General features: G+C 41.4%; 1 protein-coding gene across 2 annotated transcripts in view; it reads right to left on the bottom strand.

Annotated features, from left to right (window-relative positions):
• The window catches only part of LOC132393181 (transcription regulator protein BACH1-like), a 67,180-nt gene that overhangs the window by 6,286 nt on the left and 39,187 nt on the right, over window positions 1-21,707 (bottom strand). For both annotated transcript variants that reach the window (XM_059968110.1, XM_059968112.1), the window contains exons 3-4: window positions 11,825-13,267; window positions 517-723 (exon numbers count right to left, since the gene is read on the bottom strand). In XM_059968110.1, coding sequence (XP_059824093.1) covers window positions 517-723; window positions 11,825-13,267 — 1,650 coding nt within the window. The remainder of the gene's footprint in view (window positions 1-516; window positions 724-11,824; window positions 13,268-21,707) is intronic.

Below are 21,707 nucleotides of genomic sequence, written 5' to 3'. Positions count from 1 at the left end.
TAACAGAATAACAGATTTTTTTTTATAATGGGTGAAGGGGTGTGGGGGTGAGAAGTCAAGATTGCCATAGATGTCCCAGCTCTGATATGCTGTTGTAGTTACTATAACTGTGCAGCTGAGCCAGCTAAGTTTTAAACTATAGAAATTAATAGAATGTTGATTGATATTAGGCAATTCAATAGTGACAATGTTGCTGATCATTATGAGACAGTTACACTACCTTATTTGGAATGGTCACATGGATGTTACTTGTGAAATTATCAATCCACAGCCAAATGCTGTTCAGATTTGCGACTTAAGCTCACATGGTTCAATCATCCCCTGTCGTGAATGAAATTGAACAGTGTACCAGATTCAAATTCATAAAAGGTTACTAGAACCTCAAGACATTTTCCAGATAATTATGGTCTTATAATAATGGCATGTCAAAAATTACTGCATTCAACTTACTCGCCACTAAGCACGCACAAAAAAGCAGGCAAAAAAATCTACAAAACCCATTTTCTTTAAACCTACCAGCGTGTGTATCTCACATTCCAAGTTCTGAATGCAATCAAGTTTCCGCTTTCGACATCGCTGAGCTGCAATTCTGTTTTTACTACGACGTCGTATATCATGGATATAATCTAATTGCTCTGGATTCAGTTTATGCAGCTTCAGCATTGTTTGAAAATCATTTCTGGATAACAGGGTAATTCTTTCAACAGGAAATGGTAGTTTTACCTGGAAGGAACCCAACATTTATAATTAGTTACTACAAAAGGAGGAGGAAATTGCATGATAAATGAATGCAACTAAAAATCATACAGATAATGCATTTTGTATTATTTGTTCAATTACACAAACCTGAGAGATTGATCAGAATTTTCAACAGGGATTTATTGGAAAGTAGATTTGTTCAGATCAGCAAATAATTACAAGAATTGCTTAATAATTTATCAGGATGTGGACATTACTGGCAGCGCCAGCAATTATTGACTAGCAGTAAAAATCTTTGAGGACTGATGAGCTACTTTCTTGAGCCACTGCAGTGTTTTTAATGAAAGGGCTGTAGATCACTCCAGGATCACTCCAAGTGACGATAAAGGCAAAATATCCAATACCCTACACATCATTCTCCGCAACTTCCACCATGTTCAAGAAGGACCCTACTACCAAACACATCTTTACTTCCCACTCCTACTCTCCACCTTCCGCAGGGATCGCTCCCTTTGTGATTCCCTTGTCTATTTGTGCCTCCCCACTAATCTCCCTCCTGGCATTTATCACTGCAAGCAGCAGAAGTGCTACACCTGCCTATTCACCTCTGCCCTCACCTCCACTCAGAGCTCCAAACTGTCCTTCCAGGTGTGGGAACACTTCACATGTGAAACTGTCGGGATCATCTACGGTGTTGGTGCTCTTGGAGAAATCCAACACAGATTGGGGGAGCGCTTTGTCGAGCACCTCAGTCCAACCAAAAAAAGCAGAATTTCTTGTTGACTAACCACTTCAATTCCTATCCCCATTCCCTCTCCAACATGCCAGACCATGGCCCCCTCCTGCCTTGATGAGGCCACTCTCAGGCTGGTGGAGCAATACCTCATATTCCATCTAAGTAGCCTCTAACCTAATGGCATAAACATCAATTTCACCCACTTCTGTTAATTTTTCTTCCCTCCCCCTTCTATCTCCTTCATTTCCCTACACTGGTGCCTTACCTTCGCCTGCCTATCACCTCCCCCTGGTGGCCCCCTCCTTCCATTTCTCCCATGGTCCAATCTTCTCTCATCAGATTCCTTCTTTTCCAGCTTCACCTCTTCATGACCCATCAACCACCCACCTGGCTTCACCTATCACCTTCTAACTTGTTCTCCTCTCACCCCCACCTTCTTACTCTGGCATCCTCCCCATTCCTTCCAGTCCTGATGAGGGGTGTTGGCACAAAACATTGACTATTCATTTCCACAGATGCCCTCTGACCTGCTGGGCTTCTCCACCATTTTGTGTGTGTTTCTCTAGATATTATAACCTGGAGGGGAATCTGCAGGTGGTGATATGCCAAATGACTTGGTTCCCCCGGTAGGTTTAAGAGATGTGGTCAAAGCGCAAACAAGAAAATTTAGTGAATATTGCTCAGAACACAAATGCAATGCACCAGTGGTGGAGGGAATTAAAGTGCTTAGGTTAATGAATCACGTCTGGTTCAGGAAGGATACAGCATCCCAACTGCATAAAGCTAGAGTATTATTGGAGCGGCACTCATCTGTGACAAGTGAATCAATTTCCATCGTGCTCCTGATCCGCTGTCACAACCAGGGGTTGTTTTTAAAAATGATTTTTTTTTGGTCAATTAGTATGTGAACTCCCCCCCACCCTCAATGTCACTTTGTACGTGTGTTTTGTCCTTGGATTGATGATCATTTATGTCTAACTGTCTTTGCACTAGCTCTGGTTTTTCACTTTATTTTGCAGGTGTCTCATTTGGGAGAATGTTAAGCTCTTTGTATTTATCACTTTTCTTTAACTTGGGATAATTTAGTTAGCATATTATTTTCAATATCCAGAATTCCTACTTGCTCCAGGTTGTATTTCAGGGGAGCATGCAAACTCTCTCTGTTGGGTTGTTGTGGTTCCCTGTTGGTTGAAACTCTGACCAAGTTCTTCTGTGCATCGTGATTTCTTTTCAGCCAGAGGTCGTGGTATATATTGGTACAAATAACATAGGTAGGAAAAGGGAGGAGATTCTGAAAACATACTACTGGGAGTTAGGAAGGAAGTTAAGAAGCAGGACCATAAAGATAGTAATCTTGGGATTACTGCCTGTGCCACATAACAGTGTGTATACGAATAGAATGAGGTGGAGGATAAATGCGTGGCTGAGGGATCAGAGTGGTGGGGGGGGGGAAGGGATTCAGATTTCTGGATCACTGGGACCTCTTTTGGGCAGGTGTGACAAAAAGGACAGGTTGCATTTGAATCCCGGGAAGCTGATATCCTGGCAGTGAGGTTTGCTAAGGATATTGGGTTTAAACTAGAATTGCTGGGGGGTGGGAACAAAGTGGATGAACTTAAACTGTGGATCAGACTTGGAGCCAAGATGCTGTGGCCATTACAGAGACTTGGATGGCTCAGGGACAGGAATGGTTATTTCAAGTGCCAGACTTTAGATGTTTCAGAAAGTGTCAGGCAAAAAGAGATGGGGGCACAGTACTGTTGATCAGAGATAGTGTCACATGTACAGAAAAGGAGGAAGTCATGGAGAGATTGTCTACGGAGTCTCGTGAGTGCAAGTTAGGAACAGGAAGGGGTCAATAACTCTACCAGGTGTTTATTATAGAACACCCAATAGTAACAGGGACATCGAGGAACAGATAGGGAGACAGATTCTGGAAAGGTGTAATAATAACAGGGTTGTCATGGTGGGAGATTTTAATTTTCCAAATATTGATTGGCATCTCCCTAGAGTGAAAAGTTCAGATGGGGTAGAATTTGTTAGGTGCGTACAGGAAGGTTTCTTGACACAATATGTAGATAAGCCTACAGAGGAGAGGCTGTACTTGATCTGGTACAGTTGGCCCTCCTTATCCGCGGGCTCCGCATGCGCAGATTCAACCAACCGCGGAGCAGGAAAACCTGGAAGTTCTCTCTCCAGCACTCGTTTCAGCATGTACAGACTACTTTTTTCTTGTCATTATACTCTAAACAATACAGTATAACAACTATTAACATAGCATTTACATTGTATTAGGTACTATAAGCTATCTAGAAATGACTTAAAAGTACAAGCAGTCCTTGGGTTATAAATGACTTCCGTTCCTGAGTCCATCTTTAAGTCGGATTTGAAGTTGGAACAGGTACATCTGGTATTATTTAGCGTCAGTTAGTCAAACGTTTTTCTTAGTATATACTACATATTTTACCTTTCTATGCACATAAAACACTTAAGAAACACACGTATTTCAATAATTAAACCACTACGTTGCTTAGTAATAATTGTAGCGTTCATCGGGGCAGGGCCTTTCACATGCTCCATTAAAATTGTTCCAATCGTTGACCGATTGTAGCATAACGCTTTTTCAATGATCGATGGAGTTTCACCTCTTTCTGATCGTTTTATTATTTCCACCTTATTTTCAATCGTGATCATGATTATTTTCGTGAACAGAAACACTGCGGATTCAGAGCTGCACTTCTGGGTCCTAATGTCCACCGCACTGAGACAGGTTAAATAAGGGACTTGAGCATCTGCGTTTTTTGGTATCTGCAGGGGGTCTCGGAACCAATCCCCCGTGGATAAGGAGGGCCGACTTTACTGGGAAATGAACCTGGTCAGGTGTCGGATCCCTCAGTGGGACAGCATTTTGGAGATAGTGATCTCCTTTACCATAGCATTGGAGAGGGATAGGAACAAACAAGTTAGGAAAGCATTTAATTGGAGTAAGGGGAAATATGATGCTATCAGGCAGGAACCGGACCCTGGAAGCATAAATTGGGAACAGATGTTCTCAGGGAAATGTACAAAAGAAAAGTGGCAAATGTTCAGGGGATATTTGCGTGATGTTCTGCATAGGTATATTCCACTGAGAAAGGGAAGTTACGGTAGGGTACAGGAACCATGGTGTACAAAGGCTGTTGTAAATCTAGTCAAGAAAAGAAAAGCTTATGAAAGGTTCAAAAAAACTAGGCAATGATAGAGATCTAGCAGATTATAAGGCTAGCAGGAAGGAGTTTAAGAATGAAATTAGGAGAGCCAGAGGGGGCCATGAGAAGGCCTGTGTGGGCAGGATTAAGGAAAAGGCCAAGGCATTCTACAAGTATGCAAAGAGCAAGAGGATAAGACATGAGTGAATAGGACCAATCAAGTGTGACAGTGGAAAAGTGTGTATGGAACCAGAGGAGATAGCAAAGGTACTTGAGTACTTTGCTTCAGTATTCACTATGGAAAAGGACCTTGGTGATTGTAGGGATGACATACAGTGGACTGAAAAGCCTGAGCATGTAGATATTAAGAAAGAGGATTTGCTGGGGCTTTTGGAAAGCATCAAGTTGGATAAATCACTGGAACCAGATGAGATGCACCCCAAGCTACTGTGGAAGGCAAGGGAGGAGATTGCTGAGCCTCTGATAATGATCTTTGCATCATCAATGGGGATGGGAGAGGTTCCGGAGGATTGGAGGGTTGCGGATGTTGTTCCCTTATTCAAGAAAGCCCAGGAAATTATAGACCAGTGAGTCTTACTTCAGTGGCTGGTAAGTTGATGGAGAAGATCCTGAGAGGCAGGATTTTTGAACATTTGGAGAGGCATAATATTATTAGGAATAGTCAGCATGGCTTTATTGAAGGCAGGTTGTGCCTTACGAGTCTGATTGAATTTTTTTGAGGATGTGACTAAACACATTGAGGAAGGTAGAGCAGTAGATGTAGTGTCTATGGATTTCAGCAAGGCATTTGACAAGGTACCCCATGCAAGGCTTATTGAGAAAGTAAGGAGACATGGGATCAAAGGGGACATTGTTTTGTGGAACTGGCTTGCCCACATAAGGCAAAGAGTGGTTGTAGATGGGTCATATTCTGCACGAAGGTCAGTGACCAGTGGTGTGCCTCAGGGATTTGTTCTGGGACCCCTACACCGTGATTTTTATAAATAGCCTGGATGAGAAAGTGGAGGGATGGGTTAGTAAATTTGCTGATGACAAAGGTTGGGGGTGTTGTGGATAGTAAGGAGGGCTGTAAGAGGTTACAGTGGGACATTAATAGGATGCAAAACTGGGCTGAGAAGTGGCAGATGGAGTTCAACTCAGATAGTGTGAAGAGGTTCATTCTGGTAAGTCAAATATGATGGCAGAATATAGTATTAATGGCAGTGTGGAGGATCAGAGGGATCTTGGGGTCCGAGTCCATAGGACACTCAAAGCTGCTGCACAGGTTGACTTTGTGTTCAGAAAGCATACGGTGCATTGGCCTTCATCAATCGTGGGATTGAGTTTAGGAGCTGAGAGGTAATGTTGTAGCTATGTAGGTCCCTGGTCATACCCCACGTGGAGTACTGTGCTCAATTCTGGTTGCCTCACTACAGAAAGGATGTGGAAAACATAGAAAGGGTGCAGAGGAGATTTACAAAGATGTTGCCTGGATTGGGGAGCATGCCTTATGAGAATAGGTTGAGTGAACTCAGTCTTTTCTCCTTGGAGCGATGGAGGATGAGAGGTGAACTGACTGATGAGAGGCATTGATCGTGTGGATAGTCAGAGGCTTTTTCCCTGGGCTGAAATGGCTAGCACGAGAGGCCACAGTTTTAAGGTGCAGAGTGTGGTACAGAGGAGATGTCCAGGGTAAGTTGTCTGTTTGTTTTTTTAAACGCAGAAAGTGGTGAGTACATGGAATAGGCTGCCAGTGATGGTGATGGGAGGAGGTTACGATAAGGTCTTTTAATAGACTCCTGGATAGCTACATGGAGCTTAGAAAAATAGAGGGCTATGGGTAACCCTGGGTAATTTCTAAGGTAAAGATATGTTCTGCACAGCTTTGTGGGCCAAAGGGCCTACATTGTGCTGTACTTTTTCTATTTTGATCAAGATTCTGTTTAATTTACCTGTCCTCTTGTTAGTTTTTCAAGTTAATTTTTATGCAAAAATAATTAGTTTTGTTTGAATTAATGAAGTCTCTGTGATTCCTGTGTTTGAATTCGCTAGTGATCCTCTTAATGCATTTGGTCTTAAACTGTATTTGACAGTTGCCTTGAATAAAAAAAAAATCTACAGCAACATAGCATGACTCTGGCTTCTGCTGATAGATGGTCACATATCCAGTATTTCATGGGGACATAAACTAACTGACTAATTTAAATCAAATAACTGCAGCAGCAATGGGATAAACAGACTTGAGTGAGCAATCTTAATTGACTACTGATCTTTGCGGGTTGGGAAGCGTATGTGCCTCTGTGTCCGATTTGCTAGGGAATATTCCAAAACAGAGACCATTATGGGAATCTTACCATTCTGACCTATACATGTGTCAATTTTAGCCCAGATAAAAGAATATTACAGGGTGTCTGGAAAGATTCCAACATCTCTGGTCACCTGCTATCAAAGGTGTACAACTACTTATAGAGAAGAGCTGCTGTTTTAGCTCTAATGACGCATGTGTACTCTTGATCTCCAATGCTGTAGGTGTGGAGTTGCACTTTTGCCCTGTGACCATGTGGATTTACTCTGGCTGCTCGGTTTGCTTCCATATCAGGTCAGTAGATTATCTGGCAACTCTAAACTGATGCTAGTGAGTAGGTACAAACAAAGTTAATGAGAATGCAGGGAGAACAGATTACAGGGAAAATTAGCAAAGCGAAGGATTGATCTACGACAGCATAGACTAGATAGACCGACGTTTATTTATTTAGAGATACTGCGTAGAAGAGGCCCCTCTGGCCTTTTGAGCTATATGGCCCTGTGACTCACCGATTTAACCCTAGCCTAATCACAGGACAATTTACAACGACCAATTGTCTCGGGTGAGAACTGGAATGAAGGGACTCAGGATAGGACGATGGTAAAAAAGTAAAGATAGTGTGCAGTCAGACTACCATGAAGGGCAGGCAAGTGATGGGACATAGTCGCAGCCAACAGGGTGAGTATCAGTACATTAGGGATGCAAAAATCAAAAACGCAGTAAACACGGTACTCAAAGTGTTTTATCTCAGAGTATAGAAATAAGGTGGATGATCTTGCTGCACTATTACAGATTGCCGGGTATGATGTTGTGGCCATCACTGAATCGTGGCTGAAGGATGGTTGTAGTTGGGAGCTGAATGTCCAAAGTTTCACTTTGTAGCAAAAGGATAGGAAGGTAGGCAGAGGGGGAAGTGTGACTCTACTGGTAAAGAATGGCATCAAATCAGTAGAAAGATGTGACCAAGGATCAGAAGATGCTGAATCCTTGTGGGTTGAGTTAAGAAACTGCAAGGGTAAAAGGACCCTGATGGCAATTATATACAGGCCTCCCGAAGTGGCTGGGAGGTGGACCACAGATTACAGCAGGAAATAGAAAAGGTGTGTCAAAAGGGCAATGTTACAATAGTCATGATACATTTTAACATGTAGGTCGATTGGGAAAATCAGGTTGGTAATGGATCTGCCCAAGAGATAGCTTTTTAGAGCAGTTTGTCGTTGATCCTACTAGGGGATTAGCTGTACTGGTTTGGGTGTTATGTAATGAACCAGAGGCGATTAGGGAGCTTAAGGTAAAAGAACCCCAAGGAACCAGTGAGTTCAACTTGAAATTTGATAGGGAGAAAGTAAAGTCTGGTAGCAGAATTTCAGTAGAGTAAGGGAAATTACAGTGGTATAAGAGAGGAGCTGGCCAAAGTAAATTGGAAGGAGCTGCTGGCAGGGATACCAGCAGAGCAGCAATGGCACATGTTTCTGGGGAAAATGAAGGTGGTGAAGGACATGTGTATTCCAAACTCAAATGGCAAAATAGTACAACTGAGGTTGTCAAGGGAAGTCAAAGCTAATGTAAAAATAAAAGGGAGCGCATACAACAAAGCAAAAATTAGTGGGAAGATTTTTTTTTAAAACTTACAAGAGAGCAACTAATCATTAGAAGGAAAAGATGAATTATGAAAGCAAGCTAGCAAATAATATCAAATTGGATAGTAAAAGCTTTTTTAAGTATGTAAAAAAAATAGAAGAGAGATGAGAGTGGATAGGACCACTAGAAAAACGATGCAGGAGAAATAATAACAGGGACAAGGAGATGGCAGATGAACTAAATGAGTATTTTACATCAGCCTTCACTGTGGAAGACACTTGTAGTGTGCCAGATGTTGTAGTGTGTGAAAGAAGAGAAGTGGGTGCAGTTACTATTACAAGGGAGAAGGTGCTCAAAAAGCTGAAAGACCTAAAGTATGTAAGTCACCCGGACCAGATGAACTGCACCCTAGAGTTCTGAAAGAGGTAGCAGTAGAGACTGTGGCAGCATTAGAAATGATCTTTCAAATATCATTGGACTCTGGCATGGTACCAGAGGACTGGAAAATTGTAAATGTCACTCCACTCTTTATGAAAGGAAGAAGGCAGCAGAAAGGAAATTATAGACCAGTTAGACTGACCTCAGTGGTTGGGAAGATATTAGAGTCAATTATTAAGGACGAGGTGATGGAGTACTTGGTGACACAGGACAAGATGGGACAAAGACAGCATGGTTTCCTTCAGGGAAAATCCTGCCTGACGAACCTTTTGGAATTCTTTGAAGAGATTACAAATACGATAGATAAAGGGTATGCTGCGGATGTTGTATATTTGGACTTTCAGAAGACCTTTGACAAGGTGCCACATGTGAAGCTGCTTACCAAGTTAAGAGCCCGTGGTATTACCGGGAAGTTACTAACGTAGCTAGAGCATTGGCTGATTGGTAGGAGGCAGCGAGAGGGAATACTTTTTATGGTTGGCTGCCAGTGACTAGCGGTGTTGCTCAGGATCTCTTCTTTTTATGCTGTATAGAAATGATTTAGATGATGAAAGAGTTGGCTTTGTTGCCAAGTTTGTAGATGATACAAAGATTGGTGGAAGGGCAGGTAGTGTTGAGGAAACAGGTAAGATGCATAAGAACTTAGCCTGATTAGGAGAATGGGCAAGAAAGTGGCAAATGAAATATAATGTTGGAAAATGCATGATCCTGCACTTTGGTAGTAGAAATAAATGTGCGGACTATTTTCTAACCGGGGAGAAAATCCAAAAATCTGAGCTACAAAGGGACTTGGGAGTCCTTGTGCAAAACACCCTAAAGGTTAACTAGCCGGCTGAGTCAGAGGCAAGGAAGGCAAATGCAATGTTAGAATTCATTTCAAGAGGTCTAGAATATAAGAGCAGGGACATGATGCTAAGGCTTTATAAGGCACTGGTGAGGCCTCACATTAAGTATTGTGTACAGTTTTGGGCTCCTCATCTTAGAAGAGATGGGTTGACATTGGACAGGGTCCAGAGGAGGTTCACAAGGATGATTCCAGGAATGAAAGGTTTATCATATGAGGAACATTTGGTGGCTCTGGGTCAGTACTCACAGGAATTTAGAAGGATGAGGGAGTATCTCATTGAAACCTTTCAAATGTTGAAAGACCTAGACTGAGTAGAAGTGGAAAGGATGTTTCCCCATGGTGCAAGATTCTCAGACAAGAAGACACAGCCTCAGTTTAGAGGGGCATCCATTCAAAACAGAGGTGTAGAGAAATTTCTTTAGCCAGAGGGTGTGAATTTGTGAATTTGTTGCCGCATGCAGCTGTGGAGGCCAGGTTGTTGGGTGTATTTAAGGCAGAGATCAATAGGTTCTTGATTGAACATGGATCAAAGGTTATGGGGTGAAGGCTGGGAAATGGTGTTGAGGAGGAGGAAAAAAAATGGATCAGCCATGATTGAATGGCGGAGTAGACTTGATGAGACAAATGGCCTAATTCTACTCCTTTGTCCTATGGTCTTATTAACCTACTAACTGGCACACCTTTGGACTGTGGGAGGAAACTGATGCACCCGAAGGAACTTATAAACTTGCTTACAGAGAACGCCAGAATTGAATGCCAAACTCTGATGCCCAAAGCTGTAATAGCACCGGGCTAACTGCTACACTATCGTGGTGCCCATGGCCTCCATCTTCCCAAGGAAATATGGAAACCATAAGGAAACAGAGCATAGTATCAGCATTGATATATGAAATTCGCAGCCTTTCTCACGGGCAAAATTTACAACACCATTATTTTGTTATTTCTTTCAATGGTTTCTTATAGAACACTGAAATATTTTCTAAATTGACAGCCCTCACCTCTGCAATTGTGTTATCAATGATAAGCCCATATTCTTGGAGCATATATGTTTATTCATATATCAGGCTCAAATAATTGCAGCCATTCACATCTTCTGCCATTCAAAAACAATTCTAACTATTATTAATTGGAATTTCTCTGCATACCTATTAATCTTTCCCTTGTTAATATCTATATTTTTCATCATCCATGATTGTTTTTAATGGTCACCCTTAAATAGGGCCTTCCAATGTGCACTGCACCACCAGTTAGTTTCCTTCCAAAATGTCATTGGGTATATTTTGATTAGAAAGGGTACTAAAGCTTATAAGGCAGAAGAACAGGGCTGAAAGGGGTAATAAACTAGTCCTAATGGAATGGTGGAGCAGACCCAATGGGCCAATTGATCCAATTCTGATCCTATGTTTTATGGTATAAGATTCAATTAAGAAGTCAATCATGTGATTAGCTCTCACTTACAAAACCATAAGTTTATTTCCCACTCTTCACAATAACTTAACTGTGTCATCAATAGCTTCCCCTTGGATCCTTGCCTCAAGAAAATGTTTACCACACTATTAAATCTATTGCTAACCCATTTACCTCATCCTGGGCTTCTTTGCTTTGGTACAGTTTCCTCACAATAATTTTGATCCTACTCTCCCTAATTACACAGCATCACACTAAACAACAGTGCTCATCCACGTTATTAACTCCCCAACATTACTGTCTCTTCTACCAGAACATTTGACAATCACAGATCACAATAGCTTTAATGATTGCTAAGTTTCACCGCCTCCTATAGAAACCTGGAATAATAAAGTACAGGGCAGGCCCTTAAACCCATCATGCTTGCACTCTCCCTTAGGAAGAATTAGCCATTTATTTCCTCATCTTTTCTGATAATGGGTTATAAATTGCAATGCTAAATAGTAACCCAATTCACTTTTCAAAATTAAAACCAAATCTACTTTCACCATCTTTTCCCATTATTTTTCCAGTGAAACATCATCCTGTTTATTTTACATGTGTAAAACTATTAGTTTTCTTACCTCACAATCTTGTTCTCTAGCAGAACATGACTCACTGTCATCCTCTGATTCAGAGCCAAAATCATCTCCTGAATTAGTAGTACAGGTGTCATCAAATTTGCCTTGCTGATGCCCTTGGTCACTTTCAAGATCCTCTAAACCTGAGCTGCTAGAACATACTGAATTTACAGCATTATATTTAAATGGGCACTTTGAAGACCGGTTAGAACCAGACAGGTGTAATGCTGAAGAGGTATAGTGCAGTAGTAGAGCATTTTGATTTTCTTCAAGGGTTTGGCAAGAATCTATAGAAAACTGTGGACATAGAGAAATTCTCATTTCATTGAGTTCTTTTGAACAATTGTTCTCTTCAATAGAAGATTCATCCTTACAGCTAGATGTTGTATCATTAGTTTCACTCCAGAATCCTGCCACTTCTCTTTCCACAACATTTTGACCACTGCAGACTGTATTGATACTTTGCCTTTTAGAACAACTCGAGCTAAAAATAACAGACTTTCTCTCAGAGTCTCCCCCTCCTTTTTCTGAAGCACTTTGCTGATCAAATCCTTGACCAGTTTCGATTGTTATTCCTTCAATATTTGCAACAGGAGCACTGTTCTTCTGCAAGACGTCATACTGCAATGTCTCAGAGACAAGTTGTTCTGCCTGGGAGCAAGGCAAGTTGTAATGCTCTTTAGTATAGTTTAGTTGAGTACCCAAAATATTTTGCACTGACCCATTTGATTCTTCAGCTAAGATGTTTTGTGCTACTGAGTAATGTATATCCATTGAGATCTTCACTTCAGTATTTTCATCATTATGGATTCCATTCTCACCCATCATAGATGATCTAACATGATCCTTTTCAATCTGTCTCATAGGTGCATCTTCTGACTCGACTGTCGATGTTGGATTTTGACAAGGTTCAATTTGCTCCAATGAAGAATTTGGTAATGACAAATTATTACTCCACGATTGCTTACGTTCCTTTCCACAGGCCAGCTGAAATTTTCGGTATTTAGGACAAAGAGAAAATGAACTGGCCCATTCACTTTGTTTCAAATAGGTATACTTGGAGTCAGTTGTCTCATTTTGAGCATCAGGGCAAATTTCCCCAACTCCAATGCATTTACGGAGTTTTGGACAGGGACTCTTGAGATTGTCAAATTCAAGAAATTCTTCCACATCATCATCAATCTCAGAATTTTCATTGTCACCAACAGGGATTTTTAGATTTGTTTTCAGACAAGTGGACATACAACAGGCATTTCTTGGATATTCTGTATGATCTTTAAACTTTCCAAATAGCTTTGCTTGAAGAAAACTAAAACATGTTTTTTCTATGTTATGAATTCCAAGAAATTCTACGCTTCTACATACATCCAACACATTATCTTTGTTCAGAAGCAGTTTGGCAGTATATGCAAACTGAAGAAGCGGTGCAAAACCTTTCACTGTAACCTGATAAAGCAAAAAAAAAACAATTATATTTTGACAAAATTGCACAAGACCAATTATGATGAAGCATAAAACAAAATTAGCTCATTAGTGATTTAGATTTCTACTGACATAAATTGAATAAGATATACCATACTTCTACAAACAAGAGAAAATCTGCAGATGCTGGAAATCCAAGCAACACACACAAATGCCGGAGGAACTCAGCAGGCCCGGCAGCATCTATGAAAAAGAGTACAGTTGATGTTTCAGGCCAAGACCCTTCAGCAGGACACCTATACTTCTATAATTCTTTATTGCATAATAGCCGTATTGTAACCAAATTTTAAAGTATTTATGACAAAATTAACTAAAAGAAAAACTACAATTAACTACAAAAGGTACTGAATACGGCCCAGTACATCATGGGCAAAACCCTCCCAACCATTAAGCACATCTACATGAAATGCTGCCGTAGAAAAGCAGCATCCATCAAAGATCCTCACCACCCAGGCCAAGCTCTTTTCTCACTGTTGCCATCAGGTCGAAGATACAAGTTCCTCTAAAATAAAACTGCAGTCTTACTCCACAGAACATAATATAGTAATTATGGAAAATAAAACAATTGTTTTCTACTCCCAAGCTTTAAAAAAATCAAGTATTAATACCCTCTTAGCATACATCATTGTGGTTTTCTTTTCATGGATATTCAACAAGTCACCCGGCATCTTCAAATATTTACTCAGGTTACACAATGCTGTATAATCCTACATTTCTATAATTTACGTGATATCTTTGTTAAAACATTTTAATGAAGTTGCAACCAAAATCCTACAATGCACATTTTGATAATATCAATTTACACCAACATGTTCTGCCAATTTGGTTAGCATATGCAATATATAAAAGAACATAATACTCAATTATGTCATCAGGCCCAAGCAGTGTGGAAGACACATTATGATATATTGTTTACCTGCACTGTGCTTTCTCTGTAGCTGCTACACTTTATTCTGCATTATATTGTTTGACCTTGTTCTATTTCAACATACTGTGTAATGACTTGACCTATATGAACAGGATGCAAGACAAGCTTCTCATTGTACAGAACATAGAACAATACAGCACAGTACAGGCCCTTCAGCCCACAATGTTATGCTGACCCTTAAACCCTGCCTCCCATATACCCCCCACCTTAAATTCCTCCATATACCTGTCTAGTAGTCTCTTAAACTAATCATGATACATGTGACAGTAATACATCAATTTCAATAGTGCATTTTTAAAAATCAAGAAATTGCAATTAAAGTCTGCAAAAAGAGCAAAAAACCTTAAAATGTCCAATAAGGGGGAGTAAAGTCTCTGGTTGGCCACTCTACCTATGGACCAAACACTGTCTCTCCGGCGAAATCACCATCCTGGTTTTATTTTTAAAGAACTCTTCATGCAGCAAATAGCTGATCAAGTTTGCATAGCCCTCACTAATGTACCCGTGAAGGACCACAGGGAGCTTGCTAAAATGGCTGATAGTCCACACTCAGCTAGGCAGCAGTACAGCATTCCTCCTCCTTTCTCTACCTCAAATAGCCCAGTTAGCAAGGCACCTTACATAATGATGCCCACGGCCGCAAAATATATTATGTCAGTTCTATGTTTTTACCACATTCACTCTGGTACAAACACTGGGATGCATCGACCGCCTTGCAGTTTCAATAGCGCCAGCACATCAGGACATCAGATGTCTGTGCACACTGTGAGTTTCAGCAGTCAGAGTTGTCTACTATTCATTACAGACACCCTTTCAGGACGATGCTTCCTGTGTGACATAGCTGCTCAAAGTGAGTGTGCTGCCAGCACCACTACTGATGAGAGGAGAGGCAAAGATCGACAAAACCTTGCTGGAGGTGCCAACGATAGCAAGATCCAGACTTACATGACATGATGGGTAATACTCTGCTTCAGTGGGCGACATTACAAATGAGACTTCATCCTGGCTAAAGTGGCTAGACCTCTGCTTGGTACAGATTTCCTGTATGTTCAAGAGCTATTAGTCGGTCTTAAAAACTGCCGGCTCTTAGATTTCAAGGACTTTGGGTCATTACCCTGCTCCCCCAGCAAGTTCCCCACAACAAATCTGTCAAGCGCATGTACCACCGCACACAAGTTTACTCTACTGCTGGAAAAATTCCCAAACCTCACCAAGCACACATTCTCCACTACAGTCATAAAACATAGGGTTGAGCACCATATCCTCACAAATGACCCGCTAGTCCATGCCCATTCACGTCGGCTGGACCCAGGAATGCTTGTAACCGCGAAGGCTAAGTTTGTCAACATGGAAAGACTCAGCATTGTACCCTGGTCGAACAGCCCCTGGTCTTTGCCCCTCCATATGATCCCTTAGTCCAATGGTAGTTGCTACCCATTTGACAATTACCAATGCTTTAATGAGGCAATCACCTCCGATCTTTACCCAATCCCACACATCCTAGACTTTTTCCGTATGCTTAGCCGGAAAGTTAGTTTTTTCCAAAGTCGATCTAGTTAGGGGCCATCATCAGGTGTCTGTGTGCTTGGAGGACACAGAAAAACAAAAACACACAAAACCTACAGCACAATACAGGCCCCTTGGCCCACAAAGTTGTGCCGAACATGTCCCAACCTTAGAAATTACTAGGCTTACCCACAGCCCTCTATTTTTCTAAGCTCCATGTACCTATCCAAAAGTCTCTTAAAAGACCCCATTGTAAAGGCTCCACCACTGCAGCCGGCAGCCCATTCCACGCACTCACCATTCTCTGAGTAAAAAATTTACTCCTGACATCTCCTCTGTACCTACTCCCCAGCACCTTAAACCTGCGTCCTCTTGTGACAATCCTGGGAAAAAGTCTCTGACTATCCACACGATCAATGCCTCTCACCATCTTATACACTTCTATCAGGTCACCCTTTATCCTCCGTCACTGCAAGGAGAAAAGGCCGAGTTCACTCAACCTATTCTCATAAGGCATGCTCCCCAATCTAGGCAACATCCTTGTAAATCTCCTCTGCACCATTTCTATGGTTTCCACATCCTTCCTGTAGTGAAGCAACCAGAACTGAGCACAGTACTCCAAGTGCGGTCTGATCAGGGTCCTATGTATTCCCAGCATTCTCAAAATGGCTGTGATAACTCCATTTGGCTTCTTTGATATTCTGTGCATGCCATGTCAGCTACAAAATGCAGAGCAGACTTTCCAGTGGCTGATGGAGTCTGTATTAAAATACTTAGACTTTCTTTTTGTTTACCTGGATGACATACTTGTCACTGGTGCATCCAAATCTGAACGTATATCTCATTTCTGCACACTTTGAGGGCTTCAGCCAACACGTTAATTACTAACCTGCTAAATGCCCGTTTGGGTCGTCAACCATTGGCATTCTCAACCACTGCATCTTTACAGAAGCTGCAAAACCCATCCATTGAAAATAGCCTTTATTATGCATTTACCCCTGTCCTGCACTATCAAACACTGCAGGAGTTTTTAGGCATGGTGAATTTCTATCACCACTTCACCCTGCAAGCATAGTGCACTTAAAAGCAATACCCCTAATCACGAGCTTGACTGGCCAGAGGATATGACCAGGGCACTTGAAGATACCAAACGAGCTCTTTCCGACACAACCTCACTGGCGCACCCACTCCCAATTGCAGCCACTCCCCACTGCACCCATAGCCATTACTACTGACACTTCAAACTATGCTGTGGGTGCTGTGCACAAACAGTTGTTCGGAGGCATGTGACATCCACTCACTTTCTTCAGCCGGCAACTCTGTTCACCCCAAAAGGAAGTACAACATGCCTGACTGTGTCATGCTCAGTCTCTATCTGGCTGTTAGCCATTTTCATTTTCTTCTTAGAGGGTTGTCATTTCACAGCATTCATTGACCATAAACCCCTTGTGCACGCAATGGCTGAAATAGCAGACCCTTGGTCTGCATGGTAACAATGTCAACTGGCCAACAAATCAAAGTTCACAACTGACATATAACATATTATGGGGACAAATAATACTGCAGCTGATTGCTTTCCACGACCAGCCATTGAGGCCATACACATAGGGTTGACAACGCCTGACCAAGCTACTGACCCAGAGGTCCAGGCTTACGAACAGCAGCCACAGGCCTGCAGTTGGCTGACATTAAGTTTGGGAAAGCTGGGATTTCTCTTCCGTGCAATGTCTCAATCGGTCGCCCTTGCCCCATAGTGCCTGCAAACTGGAGGTGGTCTGTTCTTTCACTCCATAAGTGGCCTCTCATGTCTGAGCCGGAAGGCCTCACAGAAAATGATTGCACGGCCTTAGGAAGAACATGCATGATTGCACTGCAGCCTGTGTGGAGTGCCAATGGGCAAAAATTAACTATCATATCAAGGCACCATTGGCATCTTTTGAGTCCATCTCTAACAAGAATAAAATCTGGGAGAGGGGCTCATTCAGGAAAAATAATTTAAAGACCTTACTGCCAATTATACCTCTACTTTTGTAAAAAGTTATTTGAGGCTAGCGGTATTGCTAGTAAGAAACCCATGCCCAGAAGTACTGTATCCAATGTCATAATGATAGTCTTGTACTGAATAGTACTTTACCCAGTGTTCCACAGTTATTGACCTGTGCAGAGAATTGAATCTGGACAAGAACAGAAGAAATAAAAAACACAAAATGCTGGCAGAACTCAGGCCAGACAGCATCTATGGGAGGAGGTAGTGATGACGTTTCGGGCTGAAACCCTTCATCAGGAGTGAAGTAACATGGGATGGTCGAGAGGGGATAAGAAGAGGGGTGAGGGATGAAGTAGAGAGCTGGAGGGAAATGGGCTAGCAGGAAGGTGAAGAATTATGGGAAATAAAAGAGAAAGAAAGGTAGGGCTGGGGGAGATTGGAGTGAGGGGGGGGGGGGAAGAGAGAAAGAGAACCAGACTAAAATAATAGATAGGTATGGGGGTAAGGGGAGGCAGGGGTATCAACAGAGGTCTGTGAGTTGAATGTTCATGCCAGCAGGTAGGAGGCTACCTAGACAGGAGATAAGGTATTGCTCCATCTACCTGCATGTGGTCTCATCTTGACGGTAGAGAAGGCCATGGACAAACATATCAGAGTGGGAGTGGTCTGTGGAATTGAAGTGTGTGGCCACAGGGAGAACAGAAGAAAAACGAGATCAGATAAAGCACTGGGTTTCTGGCCTAGTCTGATCTCTCACTGGCACTGAAATCAAGTGGGGTCTGAGAGATCAGGAGACAATAGTGAATGTACTCTTACCTCTGATCTATACAGACAGGCTTTACAGCAAATTGTGACTGTGTACTTTGGGGTAAATTTAATGATAACTTGATCTTGTCAAAACCTCGGCTATCTGGATTGGAAAACTGGCACTTGGTATTAATTACCATATTGGATAACCAATCTTCTTTTTAAATGCAAGAGATCCAGTACAATAATGACTGAGGAGACCCAACCTGGAATCTACACATAACAGGCAAAAATAACAAATTAAATTCTCTGAAGAACGTAAGTCAACCAGACGAGTTTTGACACTGCAGTAGTTTCAACATTTCTTTAATACAGCGTTCCTCATTTTAATGATGCAATTTAATGCCTTTCAGGCAACAGTCAAGGCCTGCAATTACAAGTTAAGCAGCTTAGGTACCTCATCCTCAAATTCCTTGAATCAATAATTTTACTTGTTCTTCAACACTTTATGCTTTCTCTGTTCACAGAGATATTACATCCTCTATGCAGAATAAAAAGTTAAAGCAGCCCTGTAATTTCTTAAAGGTGTCAGGTGAAAGCATACCAAAAACATGTGGCTAGCTTTTAATGAAATGAACAAAGATTGCTATTATAAGCACAAGAGATTCTGTAGATGTTTGAAATCTTCACCAACATGCACAAAATGCTGGAAGAACTCAGCAAGTTAGGCAGCATCTACGGAGGGAAGTAAACAGTTGATGTTTCGGGCCAAGATCTTTCAAGAGGACAGCTATCTGTTCACACGAACTGCAGATATTATAATTAATACAAATACATTACCAACAGATTTCCTTCAGTTGAAAAATACAAATAATCTCAGATTAAAACAGTTTACAAATAAGTTAATTAGACTTTTTAAAATAATCAAATATACTTAGACCATCAGAGTTTACTACTTGCTGATGTGAATGTGTGTTGGGAGCCGTGGAACTTGATTGGTGTACATAAAATAATTTCAGATAGGATTGTCAAAGCCAACATGATATAACTGGTATAGTTGATACGTAATCAAGAGAATTGAATTAGTAATTTATGAAACAAGAATTTATATATCACTATGGCAGTTTAAGAATTGAGAATAAAAAGATGATTCAAGCAGGGTTCTTATAACTGTATAAGGAGAGTCCAGCCAGAGGAGAGAACATACTTGACTTGGTTTTAGGAAATGAGCCAGGATGGGTGACAGACCTGGTGAAATGGGTAAATGGGTGAAAACCAAAATCAGACTGGGCCCTTGTGGAATATAAAGATAGCTGAAAAGTACTCAAGCAGGCTATTATTAAGGCCAAAAGCAGGTCATTAAATGTCCTTTGAGCAGTGTCAAGGAAAATCCCAAGACATTTTGTATTTACCTATTTTTTTAAAAAGTTAACTAAGGAGCTAAGGAGAGGTCAGGATAAGGAAGGAATTGGTGCTTGGTATTATCAAGAGTTTGAAGGGTGCTAAATGAATACTTTGCATTGGTACTTGAAGGATTTGGAGGAGAGTGAAAGCACAGTGGGGCATGCTGACATGTTGGGACATTCTGAGATTAAGGAGATAGTACTGGGTCTTCTAAAAAGCATTAGGTGGATAAATCCATAGGTTCTGAAGGAATACATCCCAAAATACTGGAAGTGAAGAGACCACCTGGGTTTTGACAAAGATCTCTGCAATAGGTGAGGACCCAGAAGACTGGAGAGTAGCAAATGTTGTGCTATTCAAGAACGGAAATGGGGATAATCTATGTACTTACATGATAATGAGCCTCAAGTCAATATTAGAAATGCTACAGAAGAGTATACAGAGGGATAGGATTTATGCACATTCGGAAAGGCAAGACCTGCTAACAGTCAACATCTGCTTAGCAGGTCAAACTTGACCAAGTTTTAGAGGAAAGGACAATAGTCCTTGATGAGAGCAAGGAAGTGGGCATTACCTACATGGGCTTTCAGGCATTGATGAGGTCCTTCATGGAAGATTGATACAGAAGGTAAAGATACATGGGATTCAGGATGAATTGCAAGTTTGTATTCTGAACTGCTTGCCCACAGAAGACAGAGTAGGGGTGCAAGGTTGTTAGTGTGGATGGAGGCTCTGCAAGGATTGGTGCTGGGACCTTTGTTTTTTTGTCATACAGTGGTATGCAAAAGTGTGGGCACCCCTGGTCAAAATTTCTGTTAAAGTGAATGGCTAAGCAAGTAAAAGATTACCTGATTTCTAAAAGGCATGGTTAAAAGATGATACATTTCTTTAATATTTTAAGCAAGATTACTTTTTTTATCTTCATCGTTTACAGTTTCAAAATAACAAAAAAGGAAAAGGGCCCGAAGCAAAAATTTGGGCACCCTGCATGGTCAGTACTTAGTAACACCACCTTTAGCAAATATCACTGCTTGTAAACGCTTTCTATAGGCGGCTAAGAGTCTTTCATTTCCTGTTTGGGTAATTTTCGCCCATTCTTCCTGCAAAAGGCTTCTAGCCTGCTAAATCTTCCTGAAGGTCTTTTACAGTCAACCGGAGATTTTGATTTGCCTTTCTAGCAATCCTACAAGTGGTTCTCTCGGAACGTTTTCTTGGTCTTCCAGACCTCAACTTGACCTCTACCGTTCCTGTTAACTGCCATTTCTTAATTACATTACAAACTGACTAAACAGCTACCTGAAAACACTTTGCTATCTTCTTATAGCCTTCTCTTGCTTTGTGGGCATCATTTATTTTAATTTTCAGAGTGCTCGGCAGCTGCTTAGAGGAGCCCATGGCTGCTGCTTGTTGGGACAAGGTTTGAGGGGTCAGGGTATTTATAAAGCTTTGAAATTTGATCACCTGGCCTTTCCTAACGATGACTGTGAACAAGCCATACCCTAACAAGCTAATTAAGGTCTAAGACCATGGTAAAAAGGTATCTGAGAGCTCAAATCTCTTGGAGTGCCCAAACTTTTGCATGGTGCTCCTTTCTATTTTTTCCCCACTCTAAGATTGTACAAAACAAAAATAATACACTAATCTTGCTTAAAATGTTGAAAAGAATGTTTCATCTTCAACTTTATGACTTTCGGAGATCAGTTCATCTTCTACTCACGTATCTAATCACAGTAACAGAAATTTTGACCAGGGGTGCCCAAACTTTCGAATGCCACTGTATACATCAATGACTTGGATGAAAATGTAGATGGGCAGCTTAGCAAGTTTGCAGA

Source organism: Hypanus sabinus, chromosome 4 (genome assembly GCF_030144855.1).
Source record: "Hypanus sabinus isolate sHypSab1 chromosome 4, sHypSab1.hap1, whole genome shotgun sequence".
Classification (NCBI taxonomy): Eukaryota; Metazoa; Chordata; class Chondrichthyes; order Myliobatiformes; family Dasyatidae; genus Hypanus; species Hypanus sabinus.
The sequence above is the reverse complement of the archived record's forward strand: the minus strand, read 5'-3'. Positions and strand labels throughout refer to the sequence as shown.